This window comes from Schistocerca gregaria, chromosome 11 (genome assembly GCF_023897955.1).
Source record: "Schistocerca gregaria isolate iqSchGreg1 chromosome 11, iqSchGreg1.2, whole genome shotgun sequence".
NCBI classification, from domain to species: Eukaryota; Metazoa; Arthropoda; class Insecta; order Orthoptera; family Acrididae; genus Schistocerca; species Schistocerca gregaria.
The window spans coordinates 77804734-77821339 of NC_064930.1; the positions used below are offsets into that span (position 1 = coordinate 77804734).

A 16606-nucleotide genomic window follows, 5' to 3' on the forward strand; every position below is an offset into this window, starting at 1 on the left:
GGAAGGAGAGGGAAAGATGAAAGGATGTGGGTTGTAAGGGAGAGGGTAAGGAGTCATTCCAATCCCGGGAGCGGAAAGACTTCCCTTAGGGGAAAAAAAGGGCAGGTGTACACTCGCGCGCGCGCACACGCGCGCGCACACACACACACACACACACACACACACAAACACACACACACACACACACACACAGACACATATATATCCATCCATACATACACAGACACAAGCAGACATATTTAAAGGCAAAGAGTAAGGGCAGAGATGTCAGTCGAGGCGGAAGTACAGAGGCAAAGAAGTTGTTGAAAGACAGGTGAGGTATGAGCGGCGGCAACTTGAAATTAGCGGAGGTTGAGGCCCGGCCGATATCGAGAAGAGAGGATATACTGAAGGGCGAGTTCCCATCTCCGGAGTTCAGATAGGTTGGTATTGGTGGGAAGTATCCAGATAACTCAGACGGTGGAACACTGTGCCAAGATGTGCTGGCCGTGCATCAAGGCATGTTTAGCCACAGGGTGATCCTCATTACCAACAAACACTGTCTGCCTGTGTCCATTCATGCTAATGGACAGTGTGTTGCTGGTCATTTCCACATAGAAAGCGTTACAGTGCAGGCAGGTCAGTTGGTAAATCACGTGGGTGCTTTCACACGTGGCTCTCCCTTTGATCGTGTACACCTTCCTTGTTACAGGACTGGTGTAGGTGGTTGTGGGAGGGTGCATGGGACAGGTTTTACACCGGGGGCGGTTGCAAGGGTAGGAGCCAGAGGGTAGGGAAGGTGGTTTGGGGACTTCATAGGGATGAACCAAGAGGTTACAAAGGTTAGGTGGACGGCGGAAAGACACTCTTGGTGGAGTGGGGAGGATTTCATGAAGGATGGATCTCATTTCGGGGCAGGATTTTAGGAAGTCGTATCCCTGCTGGAGAGCCACATTCAAGGTCTGATCCAGTCCCGGGAAGTATTCTGTCACAAGTGGGGCACTTTTGGGGTTCTTCTGTGAGAGGTTCTGGGTTTGAGGGGATGAGGAAGTGGCTCTGGTTATCTGCTTCTGTACCAGGTTGGGACGGTAGTTGCGGGATGCGAAAGCTGTTTACAGGTTGTTGGTGTAATGATCGAGGGATTCAGGACTGGAGCAGATTCGTTTGCCACGAAGGCCTAGGCTGTAGGGAAGGGACCGTTTGATATGGAATGGGTGGCAGCTGTCATAATGGAGGTGCTGTTGCTTGTTGGTGGGTTTGATGTGGACAGATGTGTGAAGCTGGCCATTGGACAGATGGAGGACAATGTCTAGGAAAGTGGTATGGGATTTGGAGTAGGACCAGGTGAATCTGATGGAACCAAAGGAGTTGAGGTTGGAGAGGAAATTCTGGAGTTGTTCTTCACTGTGTCTCCAGATCATGAAGATGTCATCAATAAATCTGTACCAAACTTTGGGTTGGCAGGCTTGGATAACCAAGAAGGCTTCCTCTAAGCGACCCATAAATAGGTTGGCATACGAGGGGGCCATCCTGGTACCCATGGCTGTTCCCTTTAATTGTTGGTATGTCTGGCCTTCAAAAGTGAAGAAGTTGTGGGTCAGGATGAAGCGGGCTAAGGTGATGAGGAAAAAGGTTTTAGGTAGGGTGGCAGGTGATCGGCGTGAAAGGAAGTGCTCCATTGCAGCGAGGCCCTGGACGTGCGGGATATTCGTGTATAGGGAAGTGGCATCAATGGTTACAAGGATGGTTTCCGGGGGTAACAGACTGGGTACGGATTCCAGGCGTTCGAGAAAGTGGTTGGTGTCTTTGATAAACGATGGGAGACTGCATGTAATGGGTTGAAGGTGTTGATCTACGTAGGCAGAGATACGTTCTGTGGGGGCTTGGTAACCAGCTACAATGGGGCGGCCAGGATGTTTGGGTTTGTGAATTTTAGGAAGTAGGTAGAAGGTAGGAGTGCGAGGTGTCGGTGGGGTCAGGAGTTTGATGGAGTCAGGTGAAAGGTTTTGTAGGGGGCCTAAGGTTCTGAGGATATGTTGAAGCTCCGCCTGGACATCAGGAATGGGATTACCTTGGCAAACTTTGTATGTAGAGTTGTCTGAAAGCTGATGCAGTCCCTCAGCCACATACTCCCGACGATCAAGTACCACGGTCGTGGAACCCTTGTCAGCCGGAAGAATGATGATGGATCGGTCAGCTTTCAGATCACGGATAGCCTGGGCTTCGGCTGTGGTGATGTTGGGAGTAGGATTAAGGTTTTTCAAGAAAGATTGAGAGGCAAGGCTGGAAGTGAGAAATTCCTGGAAGGTTTGGAGAAGGTGATTTTGAGGAAGAGGAATTGGGTCCCACTGTGATGGAGGACGGAACTGTTGCAGGCAGGGTTCAATTTGGATAGTGTCCTGGGGAGTTGGATCATTAGGCGTGGGATCAGGATTATTTTTCTTCGTGGCAAAGTGATATTTCCAGCAGAGACTACGAGTGTAGGACAGTAAATCTTTGACAAGGGCAGTTTGGTTGAACCTGGGAAAACAAAGATTCCAAGACTTACCAAGCGGGAAAGCGCCCGCAGACAGGCACATGAACAAAACACACAAACACACACACAGAATTACGAGCTTTCGCAACTGGCAGTTGCTTCGTCAGGAAAGAGGGAAGGAGAGGGAAAAATGAAAGGATGTGGGTTTTAAGGGAGAGGGTAAGGAGTCATTCCAATCCCGGGAGCGGAAAGACTTCCCTTAGGGGAAAAAAAGGACAGGTGTACACTCGCACACACACACGCACACACACACACACACACACACACACACACACACACACACACACACACACACACACACACACACACACACACATCCATCCGCACATACACAGACACGAAGCAACTGCCAGTTGCGAAAGCTCGTAATTCTGTGTGTGTGTTTGTGTGTTTTGTTCATGTGCCTGTCTGCCGGCGCTTTCCCGCTTGGTGAGTCTTGGAATCTTTGTTTTTAATATATTTTTCCCATGTGGAAGTTTCTTTCTAACACTTCATCATTCAAAGCTTAAATACACCAACTTCATGACTGAGATCCTGAGCCCAATTCCTAAAACTCTTCAGTGACCTTTTATCTCCATCTGTGAAGGACGTCTTCATAGATAAAGCACACAAATGCATAGAAAGCTTGAGGGGCTGTCAATATATGCAATATATGGAGGCATATAGAGGAGTACCACAGTTAATTGGGTGAGAGTAAATGCACAGAACTGGCTCCAACCGAAGACCATTCCCCATTGGAAGTTAACAATTGCTAGAACTTTTCTGTGTATGTAAAATCAATCTCTGTATTTATTTGATGTGACTCCCTATTCCTTTCTGTTATAATTATTATGGTTTTTATATAAATTCCACTTGCCCCTCTATAGAGCACACATGATAATACATCACCGAGCGAGGTGGCGCAGTGGTTAGCACACTGGACTTGCATTTGGGAGGACGACGGTTCAATGCCGTCTCCGGCCATCCTGATTTAGGTTTTCCGTGATTTCCCTAAATCGCTTCAGGCAATTGCCGGGATGGTTCCTTTGAAAGGGCACGGCCGATTTCCTTCCCCATCCTTGCCTCACCCGAGCTTGCGCTCCATCTCTAATGACCTCGCTGTCGGCAGGAAGTTAAACACTAATCTCCTCCTCCTCCTCCTCCATAATACATCATCATGGTTCTAGTCTTGCAAAAGTTTATTCCCCAGGCTCTACACTGTAAAGCATGTTGCAAATGAACTAATCGTTTAAAAATCACATTCAGTTCACACACAGAACAAATTTTCTGACAAATTTCAATGTGTCTGAGATCTTTTACCACTAAAAACCATATTACAGAACAGATTTCACATTTTGGATGATTTTCAGTTACAAAGCTCATTCTGAATGGCTACTGTAGGTGAACAGTGTGTGCTGTGGCTTTCCCTCGGACACTGCTCATATATCATTAATTATAAGTGAAAAGCAGAATATTATGGGCATTCAACAGCATTAATGTATTTCATTGACTGGTTTTTAGTTCTCAGGGCCATCACCATAATCAAACTGACAATTATCGTCAAAGAGGATAGAATATTGATGAATAACATTGAAAATTGAAACCATTAAACAGTAATTAAATATAAGGGCAGTGTAGAAAAACAAACCAGAAAAGCATTACCACTAAACCTTGGGAAAGAAAGGTGTGTGCCGATGGGGGTGGGGGAGAGGGGGCAGAGGTAGGGGGAGGGAGGCGGAGAAGGGGTTCCGAAGATGAAGTGAAAGGGATGACAACAATAGTAGGAGTGATTTAAACTCAAAAGAGAAGATATGCATTTCGTGGAGTACAATAACTGCAAAACTAGTGTTACCATGTTGACAGCTGACACTAGACCTGAGATGACGTGACTGGAGCATGGAACACTGCTCATGCAGCCAGGCAGCATGGCTTTACCTCTAGTGGGGGATGTTCGCAGCAGCCTGCACAGCCCTCCAATTCCTCCAAACTTCTCAATTTCAGCGACGGCCGCGTACCCTTGCAGCTCCGAAAGGTGTTGCAGCTCCTGGATTGTGATTCCATACCGTGGGCGCTGCTCCTCACTTATAGACATATCCACTTTCGTCTGGAACACAATCAACAAATGTTAATTCACATGGTGCATATACTAAAATGTAGTGTGCCTCTAGTTAATGTAACCAAGATTTTTGCATTGACTTCACAAATACAGAAATTTCCATCAGCAATCTATTATTATTATTTCTTTCCTTACTCAGACTTTATGTATGGTTAAAAATGGAAAGTGAAATGCAGGACCTTGATCAAACATGACTTCCTTTTAACTGTGCGGTATATGTTACATTGCATTTAGGATCTTTCGGGTAATTGAACATGTATCAATAATTACAGATTTCTGTAGTTGTATATATACATTTGGATGTAGCTGTATTGCGTTTATGTACTGTATGATATTGTGTGGAATAACTCCTGTAGTTGATAGTATAATTGGTATAATGTCAACTTTATCCTGATGCCACATGTCCTTGACTTCCTCAGCCAGTTGGACGTATTTGTCAATTTTTTCTCCTGTTATCCTCTGTATATTTGTTGTATTGGGTATGGATAATTCAATTAGTTGTGTTAATTTCTTCTTTTTATTGGTGAGTATGATATCAGGTTTGTTATGTGGTGGTGTTTTATCTGTTATAATGGTTCTGTTCCAGTATAATTTGTATTCATCATTCTCCAGTACATTTTGTGGAGCATACTTGTATGTGGGAACGTGTTGTTTTATTAGTTTAAGTTGTATGGCACGTTGTTAATGTATTATTTTTGCACACTGTCATGTCTTCTGGTGTATTCTGTATTTGCTAGTATTGTACATCCACTTGTGATGTGATCTACTGTTTCTATTTGTTTTTTGCAAAGTCTGCATTTATCTGTTGTGGTATTGGGATCTTTAATAATATGCTTGCTGTAATATCTGGTGTTTATTGTTTGGTCCTGTATTGCAATCATGCATCCTTCCATTTTACTGTATATATTGCCTTTTCTTAGTCATGTGTTTGATGTGTCTTGATCGATGTGTGGCTGTGTTAGATGATACGGGTGCTTGCCATGTAGTGTTTTCTTTTTCCAATTTACTTTCTTCATATCTGTTGATGTTATGTGATCTAAATGATTATAGAAGTGGTTATGAAATTGCAATGGTGTAGCCGATGTATTTATATGAGTGATTGCTTTGTGTATTTTGCTAGTTTTTGCTCATTCTATAAAGAATTTTCTTAAATTGTTTACCTGTCCATAATGTAGGTTTTTATGTCGATAAATCTCCTTTCTCCCTTTCTGCTTAATGTGAATCTTTCCATTGCTGAATGTATGTGATGTATTCTATATTTATGGCATTGTGATCGTGTAAGTGTATTGAGTGCTTCTAGGTCTGTGTTACTCCAATTCACTACTCCAAATGAGTAAGTCAATATTGGTATAGCATAAGTATTTATAGCTTTTGCCTTGTTTCTGGCTGTCTATTCTGTTTTCAGTATTTTTGTTAGTCTTTGTCTATATTTTTTTAGTTGTTCTTTAATATTTGTATTATCTATTCCTATTTTTTGTCTGTATCCTAGATATTTATAGCCATCTGTTTTTTCCACCGCTTCTATGCAGTCGCTGTGGTTATCTGATATGTAATAATCTTGTTTAGAGTGTTTTCCCTTGACTATGCTATTTTTCTTACATTTGTCTGTTCCAAAAAGCCATATTTATATCATTGCTGAATACTTCTGTTATTTTTAGTAATTGGTTGAGTTGTTGCTGCCAGGAGTTCCAGATAATCCATGTATAGCAAATGTGTGATTTTGTATTGGTATGTTCCAGTAATATTACATCCATAATTTGTATTATTTAGTATGTTGGATAGTGGGTTCAGAACAAGGCAGAACCAGAAAGGACTCAATGAGTCTCCTTGGTATATTCCACGCTTAAACTATATTGGTTGTGATGTGATATTATTTGAATTTGTTTGGATATTAAGTGTGTTTTTCCAATTTTTCACTACTATGTTTAGGAACTGTATCAATTTAGGATCTACTTTGTATATTTCCAATATTTGTAGTAACTATGAGTGGGGTACACTATCAAAAGCTTTTCGGTAATCAATGTATGCGTAGTGTAGCGACCTTTGTTTAGTTTTAGCTTGATATGTCACCTCTGCATCTATTATCAGTTGCCGTTTACATCCTCATGCGTCCTTTGCAGCAGCCTTTATGTTCTTCATTTATAATTTTGTTCTGTGTTGTATGTGTCATTAATTTCTGTGTAATGACTGAAGTTAATATTTTGCATATTGTTGGTAGGCATGTTATGGGGCGATATTTTGCTGGGTTTGCTGTGTCTGCTTGATCTTTAGATTTCAGGTAAGTTATTCCCTGTGTAAGTGTATCACGGACTGTATATGGGTCTGCAATGTAACTGTTAAATAATGTATATCTAAAAACAAAGATTCTGTAACTTACCAAACGAAAGCGTTGGTACGTCACACACACACACACACACACACACACACACACACACACACACACACACACACATTGATCCGCACATATACAGACACAAGCAGACATATGTAAAAGCCAAATTTAGTTAGATGTGAATGTGTTGAGGTGAACTTCTTTAGCCAGAAATTTACTATTTTATCTTTTCCAGGCTCTTTCCACTTGTGCGTAGAATTAATTGCTCGGGTGACTTCATGTCGCAAAAGTATCACTTCAGGCATTTGTGGTATCATCTTGTATGTGTCTGCTTCTGCTTCTATCCACCATGCATGTCTGTTATGTTGTACCGGGTTTGACCATATGTTTCCCCAGAAGTGTTCCATGTATGTTATGTTTGGTGGATTGTCTATTTTAATGTGTGTGTTATCCATTGTCTGGTAAAATTTCTTTTGGTTTGTGTTGAATGTTTGGTTTTGTTTCCTTCTATTTTCACTTTTTTTGTATCTTCTAAGTCACATTTGTAACCATAAATAGTTTGTATTGACAGGTTTTTGACATCTGTGAGAAGTATTTGTACATCTTCAACTAATTTGTATTTCTTTTTTCCTAATATTCTTAACACATAACACTAGGTGAATCAGATAACACTTAATACTTTCTATTTCATGAACGATTCAAGATACTGAAATGAAGTTTTCAGCAAATGACATTAAGCAGAGGACCACATAATTTTGTTGTAAATTTCATCCTTTCTAACTCTTTTTGAATCAAGTATAGTTTTTTTTAATTGAATTTTTTAATGGCATTTGAAAGACTTGGTCAGGGTCAGACAAGTACAGGCATGTAAAGCTTACTGATGTTGACATTGAAACTTTCCCACAAAAATATACAAGGAGTGAGCTAAAATCGAAAGGCAAGGCAACTGGAATCTGTTACCGCTGTGAAAACACTGTCAAGTGGGACTCACATTACAGGATCTGTCATATTGAGTCTTTCGACTATGTGCATGTTTGGAAAACTGTTCACTTTAACACAAGTACATACACAACTTTAGAAACAGTTTTTGGAAGCCCCTTCTGATACACCATGTGTTAGAATATATGTTCATTCACATCAAGAACAATAATGGCTTGTTTACCTCTTTTATTACCATGATTAGCTCTATGACTAGATCAATATTGATCATAACTGGTTGTTAGTGTGCTTTACTTTTTTGCAGTTTTATTTGCAATGGCTGCTTGTGACTGACAATGCATATAAAAACTCTTTTTCATAGCCCTGAAGACCTTTTTATAGACTGCATACATGAAAAAAAATGTGGCAATGACTGAAACATCACTGTTTGTTGTACAGATATCATGTTACTCTACGAGCTCTATCTTTCCCTAGATTCCCAAGTGTTCCGAAATCCAACAGAAGGAGACCATCTTACTTAATGTCTATGGGTAACAAGGACGTATAGTAATTTCTCCACTGGGTGCAATTCACCAACAGCCTAAAAGGTGCTTACAGGACCGATTAGAGAGGTTTGTGAAGCTTTATATACTTCAAAGCAATCAGGATCTCTCATAGTTCAGCACTGCAGGCCAAAATGTACTACTACTACTACTACTACTACTACTACTACTAGCAGAGAGAAAAGCAGCCTGTGTAAAAGGAAATCCAGTGAAATTACAGAAACAAACAGCTGAAACAGATTTACCATTTATTTAAAATTAAAAATACAGAAAAAATACATTTACAGAAGATGCTGAAATTGACCCTCTGCGACATCAATACACATCTAAGTGTATTTAGATACATCTGGCATAAAGTTCAGATGCCAATGGCAGCAACTTCACAGTTGATGATGTTTTTTTCATTTCCTGTATTGGGTGTGGATTTGTTTTATAGACTTTGTTCTTCAAGTGTCCCCAAAGGAAAAAAGGGCATGTTGTTAGATCCAGCAAATGGTGGTGACCACAAATGTTTTCGACATTTCATCATGGACTTGTTTCCAGGATACCTTAGACATGTGGCATGTGGCCCATCTTGCTGAAAGAAGCCGTATTGTCTTTCATATTCAGTGAGTTGAGCACAAAATGTATCAGAAATTTCTGTATACGGACCCACGTTAGGGGTAGCGTCAAAAAATATCAGTGCAATGACATGTGTTCCTGTTACACAACAACAAATGCTGATTTTTTTCATCAGGGAATGGTTGTTGAGACACAATGTTATGGTTCTCTGTTGCCCAGTTCCTGGTGTTCTGTGAATTCATATGGCCAGAAAGATGAAACCATGCTTCATCACTCATGATGTAATGGAAAGGGTTTAACAAATGATAGTTTATGTCATTCAAAAGTCATATGTAGTAATCTATGCGTAGTGACTGTCATCCTCCCATAATCGCTACACAGCTGTCATGCAGTATGGCTTCAAATTAAGACTTTTCCATATCCGCTGGCAACTCCTCCTACTTACATGTGCCTATTGGGCCAATTTACATGTAGACTTCTTTGGGCTCGGAATAATTCTTCAGGGAATGTCTGCAATAACTTCTGGTGAGCGATCTAAAGGAATTTTTTGTTGTTTTACATTTTGCACAGATCCATAGGTGCACCAATATTTATACAGACTCTGTATTGCTCTCTTTGCTGGCAGTCCTCTATCCAGATATTTGACCCCAAAAATTTTGCGTGTTTCCTTCATCAAATGTGTTTTCATTTACGCTTCCACAATTTCAATCTTTCGTCTATGAAGGAAGTCATTTTGCTATTGCAAAGATATCTGTCTAACTTCACTGACAAAATAAACTAAAAAAATGCTGACAATTTATTATTGCATTAAATTGTCCATTGTTGTAGCTGTTTACTCTATTTCAGAAGTCAAAATATTGCATTCCCATTCAAAGGGGAAGTAGTCTAGTTTTAACTGCACCACTCTGTAGGTGGTCGTGGCGGTGGTGGTACCAGCATCTGTCATTATTCCTCAAGTATTCTTCTTCTTCTTCTTGTTCTCTTCATGTTGAGTCTGAAGATTAATGTGTTTGTATGATTGTTTTGTTTTAGAGCGCAAACACAACTAGGGTTGTAAGTGCCCATGTCAAAACTAGAGAACACAAAGACAGAGAGGAGTTACGAAACAACTACTCGTCAACCCCAATCAACATAAGAGAAGACAGCTAAAAATGTGGATGTGGAGAAAGGTCTATAAAATACACCAAAGAGAAACAGAGGTCTAGAACTAAAAATTAAATGGCCTTTGCCACATTGCTATGACGGATAAAAAATAAAATGCGGTTGACAGCCCATGCATCATTCGCTAAAACTACCAATAACTCAGATGGCAAACCTAAGTGGGAATATGAACGGTTAAAAAATGGGCATTCTATCAGGAAATGGCAGACAGTCAAAAGTTGGGCACAATGTGCACAAAACTGGTGGGGCTGCACCACTTAACAAATGGCTACGGCTAAAAAGGCAGTGCCAAATACATAACCCAGTTAAAAAAATCCTCCTCATGTTGGGAGGGCTGAGAGGAGGTTGTTCAAGCTGCTGGGAGGGGCTTAATAACCTGGAGCTTATTCCCATGAAGGAAGGACCAGTGGCAATGCCAAAGTGATACCACCTCTTGACATACGGCAACACAGAGATCATCAGAGGGAATGTAAAAATTAGGGGCTGAGGTACGAGGACTGCAGCCTTGGCAGCAACGTCAGCATTCTCGTTTCCTGGCAGACTGACATGACCGGGAACCCACATTAACATCATAGTAGCTCCATAAGGAGTGAGCAAGTGACAGGTTTCCTGGACCAGTTGCACTAAGGGATGGGCAGTGTACATGGCGCATAGAAAGTTCCGTGTGACAGTCGTGAAATTGAAGGCGATAGAGCGAGGCTGGAGTAGTGTCCTAAGGAAGTGAATGAAGGCCAAGATAAACACGGGCAGCAGCATGAAGCGACAGTGGGGAAGGGTTCATGCCCACTGGGGACAAGAGCCAAAAGTGAACTCCAGGAGGTAACAGAGAAGAGGGATGTGCCACATACTGGCAATCAAAGGGTCATTGAAGATGGAGGCAGAATGGGTGGCCATGCATGGCAGACAAACGGCATACCTGCTGAGGCGACAGTCACGGCGGTAGGACAGTGGTAGTTCAGCAGCTTCAGTGTACAATCTCCAACCGGGCTAGCGTAAAAAAAAGGGTGCCAGTGGCCAAACTGATGCCACAATAGTGGATAAAATTGAGATGGTGTAATAGGGACAGATGTGCAGATGCATAAATACAGCACCTATAGTCTAGTTTCAAATGGACAAGAGACTGGTACAAATGGAGGAGGGTGGTTCAATCTACTCCCCAGGAAGTACCACTGAGGAAACGTAGGACATTGAGGGAATGCGTACAGTGGGTTTCCATGTAAGATATGTGGGAGGATCAAGAAAGTTTCCTATCAAGCAAGAGCTCCAGAAATTTTGTAGTTTCATTAAACAGAGGAGTAACAGGACCAAGATGTAAAGATAGTGGGAGAAACCAATTGCGCCGCCAGACATTCATATAAACAGTTTTGTAAGTGGTAAAACGAAAGCCATTGTTGATATTCCATGAGTAAAGACAATCAAAACATCACTGAAGACGCTGCTCAATGAGACACGTCAATGGAGAACTGCAACAGATGGCAAAATCTGTCAACAAAAAGGGAGCCGGAGGTGCACGGCATCAGACAGGCCATTATAGCATTAATGGTGATAGCAAAGAGGATGATGCTCAGGATGGAACCCTGAGGCACACCGTTTTCCTGGATAAAGGTGTCAGGCAAGGTAGAACCCACACGCACCTTGAAAACTTGGTCTTTTAAAAAATCCTCAAGAAACGGGGCAGGCTGCCTGCGGAAGGCCCACGTGTAGAGTGTACGGAGCATACCAGTCCCCCATAAGGTGTCATAGTCTTTCTCCAAATTGAAAGAAGTGGCCACAGTCTGGGATTTCTGCCAAAAAGCATTCATGACATGGATGGACAAAGTGACAAGATGGTAAACTGCAGAACAGCGTGCTCAAAATCCACACTGTGCATTGGTTAGTCAATTGAGAGACTCAAGCCACCATACCAGCCAGGCATGAATCATATGTTTCATGACATTGCACATACAGCTGGTGACAGAGATGGGGTGGTAGCTAGAAGGAAGGTATGTGCATGACGGTGGCTTCATGCCAAAGTCCAGGAAATGTGCCCCCTGCCCAGATGTGGTTGTACGTGTTAGGCAGAAATTGCTTGCCCACAAGAGAAAGGTACTGCAACAGCTGAAATGTGGACAGTGTCTGGCCATGGGGCAGAGGACCGGTATGAATTGCGAGCATGATCCAGCTCCCTCATAGTAAAGGTGGCATTGTAGGACTCACAATTCTGAGAAGAGAAGGGTGTCACCCGAGCCGCCTCTGCTCGTTTCCAATGGTGGAGGGCATGGTGATAGTAGGAAGAGTTCAAAATTTCCCAAAATGGTGGCCCAATGTGTTGGAGATAACAACAGGGTCCACACCCACAATGACATCGTCTGCTACTGTCAGCCCGGAAATTGGGGAATGGATCTGGGTTGCAGAGAGCCGTCGAAGACTGGCCCTCATAACAGAGACGGGGGGGGGGGGGGGGCTGTTGAAAGAACTAGTGAATGAAATCTAGCTAGCTTTTTTGGTATCCTGAAGAACGCAATGTAGGACAGCAGTCAAAAACATAGAGAGCACTTTTCCGCATGTGAATTACATCATGACATGCTTCAGTCCACCAAGGGACTGGGACATGGTGTGGTAAAGAGCAAGTGCGAGGAATGGAACATTCTGCAGTGGTAAGATATTCCACCTAGTCAGCACAACTGGGGAAATCTTGGTTGTCGAAGATCGCCAGGGAGGAGTAAAGCCGCCAGTCAGCCTTAGCAAGCTGCCATTTGGGTGTGTAGCCAGGTGGTGTAGGAGTCAGCTAACAGATAGCACACGGGGAATGGTAACTCGAGTAGATATCAGAAAGAACAGACCACTCGCGACAATGGGCAAGCTGGGCAGTGCACAAGGATGGGCCCAAATGTGAATACATGTACAAGAAGTCAGAAAGGAACATGGGTGCTCCTTTGTTAAGACGGAAGAGGTTAAGCTGATTAAGAATGTCAGCCAGGATGGCACCTCTCTGACAGGTTGTGGCAGACTCCCTAAGTGGATGGCATGCGTTAAACTCACCGAGCAGTAGACATGGGTGAAGCAGCTGCCCAATAAGCTGGAGGAAGTCTGCCCCAGTGACATCGAATGTCGGAAGGATATAAATGGTACAAAGGGAAAAGCTCAAGTGAGGAAGGTAAAGGCGAATTGCAACAGCTTGAAGATGGGTAGTCACGGTAGTCTGGCCCGGTGACATCAAATGACGAATTGCAACAGCTTGAAGATGGGTAGTCAGGGGCATGGGCTGATTATGGACATTATCCCGTATAAACAGTGTGACTCCCCCATGAGACAGAATTCTGACCTTGTGGGGAAGATTACAATGGTCCAGGAAGCAATCTAAAGCTGAAAGTGATTGTGAGACACAATTTTGTTTCCTGGTTGCAAAATACACGTGGACACTACAATTCTAAAAGCAACTGTAAATCCTCTTTGTTGCGTCGAAGGCAGCAAAAGTTCCATTGAAGGAGAGTCATGCTGAGGAAAAAATGAATGGGTGTCACCTAGGTAGTTGCCAAGAGACAGCCTGTGAAAACTTGCTGCTACAGGGCGTAGAGGCAGGAGGATCCTGCTCCATGAGGTCCACAAAAGTGTCGGCTTTCTTGTGGTGTCGCCTGTGGAATCAAATGCAGAAAAACGGTTGGTGATGCACCGCACCTGCAACATGGAGGCTGGCCGGGTGAAGGTATCACCTAGCGACACCATCAAAGAGGATCTTTGATTCGGCAAAGGCAGCAACTGTTTGCCTTTGTTGGACTTATTTGAGCTTTTCTGGTTAAAGAGAAAGACTCAGATGTTGGATGGCTGGAGGGACGTAGGAAGTCTTCACGGAAGTATTCCTTTGTCCTTTCCAGCCTGCCGGTTGTGTAGTAGATGACTTTGCCCCGTGATGTGAGGGTTTGATGGCCTGTTGCACAGCTGGATGAGGGGACAGCAAGGCTACCATGAGTCTAGGCGATTTCACAGTCTCAGAGCTGAATTTGAGATCAAATGTCTGCATTGCCACGTGCTTCATGGAGCGAGATGTAGCAAGAACAGTACTGTAAGTGCCAGAAGGTAGAACACAGGGTTTGCGACTACCTAATTAACTTGCGAGCAAACAGGGTAAGGAACTTTTTGTTTTACCTGGATCTCCTAGACAGCCTGCTCATCGAGATACTTGGGACAATTTTGAGAGAAGGCAGCGTGGTCACCATTGCAGCTAATACAATGGAGACCCTGCCCCCGTGCAAATCCCTACCACAGGCTACACATTTGCCAGCTGCCATCAAGACACTCAAGTGTGGTTGAAACGATGACACCGGTAGCAGCGCATCAGGTTTGGATGTACAGTCAGAATGTGATAACTTCAAAGCCTGTTTTGATCTTGGATGGAAGCATCACTATATGAAAGATGAGAAAAAGAGTTCATGTGAGCACTAAGCAGGCATCTACCGTTTCCATCGCCCGACGGATGGCAATGACACCTCGATCAGAGAGGTGTGTGTGGATTTCAGCCTCGGTGAGATCGTCGAGCAGCCTAGTGTAAATAACACCATGGGAAGAGTTCAGAGTTCTATGGGCCTTGACATGAACAGAATGGCCATGGAGAAGTGAAGTGGCAAGCAGCTTTTGTGCTTGAGAATCAGTAGTAGTCTCCAAAAGCAAAGTGCCATTCCATAAACGAGAGCAGCATTTCACAAGGCTGGCAATTGCATCAACACCTTTTTCAATAATATACGGATTTACTGTCATGAAGGACTGACCCATCTTCAGTATGTGAAACCACAAGGAGCTGTAATTCAGCTGGAAGTTTTTTGGAATTGTTAGCCTCATTCTGTTTATGTTTTGTAGATATTAACTGTGAAGATCATTGGCTCCTTGTGAGAAAATCCCCCACAATTGCCAGCGTCGCAGATGGCACACTCCTTCCAATTGGGGGTTCTGTTCACAAGAGGGCACACCCACATTAGGTGATCGCTCACACTTCAGGTCACATCTCCCGAACACCTGACAGAGGGGCCAATCAGCAAATTAGGAACGTAGCAGCTCAGGCAGTCACAACTGCTTGAGCCTGGCCTGTTCCATGGGGTATGCGCAAACCATACCTGTCGACCAGGGGCTGGGCATTACATGCTACCTAGTCACCTGTTGCGTCAGATGTGGGCTGGCTTTCAGGTGCACACAGGGAGGAAGAAGAAGAAAGAGGAGCCTCAAATGCTGAAGTGGAGGAAGGACAGGAGAAGGTGAATGAAGAAAGAAAAGGGAAGAAAAAACAGTGATGATACTGTTCTTATATCAGCTACAGACAATGCGGAACATTCCCCCCCCCCCCCCCCCCCCCCACCCGCCACACAAAAAACAGACATATTCCCCAAAGGAGTGGAAAAGAATAGGAAGAGGATAGCCCTGCAGCATGGAAGGGAAAAGATGCTGCAAAGGCTGCGGCCACATGGTAGACAAGACACGAACCCACCAAAGAGTGGCAGAGCCCCCTCGGAGAGGGGGGGGGGGGGATGATGATCTCTTGCCGCTCTCCACATTAGCTTCATCTCTGCGTAACTACTGCACAATACATCCATTTGAATCTTCTCTCTGGATTCAAACTTTGGTTGACCTCTACGAGTTTTTCCCTCAACACTTCCCTCTATAACTAAATTATTGATTCATTTGTGACTAAGGATATGTTCTACCATGCTATTTCTTCTTTTTGGTCAAGATGTACTATAAAGAATTTTTTCTCCGCAATTCAATTCAGCAACTATCTGTTAATCATCTAACCTATCCGTCAAATATCATGCATGCTTCTGTTAACACCATATCACTAACAGTTCCATTCTTTTGCCTGCAGTGTTTATCATTTGTTTCACTTCTGTAAAAGTCTACACTTCTCACAAATACCTTAAGAGTCACTGAAACTTAAATTTATGCTAGCTGTAAACATATTTCTCTTCTGCCAGAAATTCTTTTCTTGTTGTCAGTCTAAAATATAGACTTATCTTTATTTCTTCATTGGGTCCATTACACTGTTTGTCAAACAGTAAAACTTATCTGCTTCTTTCAGCCTCTCACGCTCCCCCCACCCAATCCAATTCTCTTGGCATCAGTTGAATCCATTAGGCTACACTCTAATGAGGTTAAAGATGAAAACAAGGGATTCTAACAAGATAACCCTATTTTTACTGTTACATATGTTGACATTATAGCCTCTTTACAGCAAGTGTCAAATATTTTATTTCTTCATTCTGAACTTTAACTACAGTTCTAAATTTCTCCCTGATGGCCTTTAATTTCTGCTCAATGTGCATACTAAACAACAAATGGGATAAATTCCAATCCTGTGCCATTCTATTCTCAGTTACTGCATTCCTTCCATGTCCTTGGACCTTTAACACTGCAGTCTGGTTTCCATGAAAGCTGTAGATAACTGCTTGCATCCTGTTTTAATTTCAGAATAAGATTATTTTACTTTCCTGGAAACT

General features: G+C 42.9%; 1 protein-coding gene across 1 annotated transcript in view; it reads right to left on the minus strand.

Annotated features, from left to right (window-relative positions):
* LOC126295032 (plasma membrane calcium-transporting ATPase 2-like) overlaps window positions 1–16606 on the minus strand; it is a 606942-nt gene that overhangs the window by 566660 nt on the left and 23676 nt on the right. The window contains exon 2 of the mRNA XM_049987282.1: window positions 4430–4598. Coding sequence (XP_049843239.1) covers window positions 4430–4598 — 169 coding nt within the window. The remainder of the gene's footprint in view (window positions 1–4429; window positions 4599–16606) is intronic.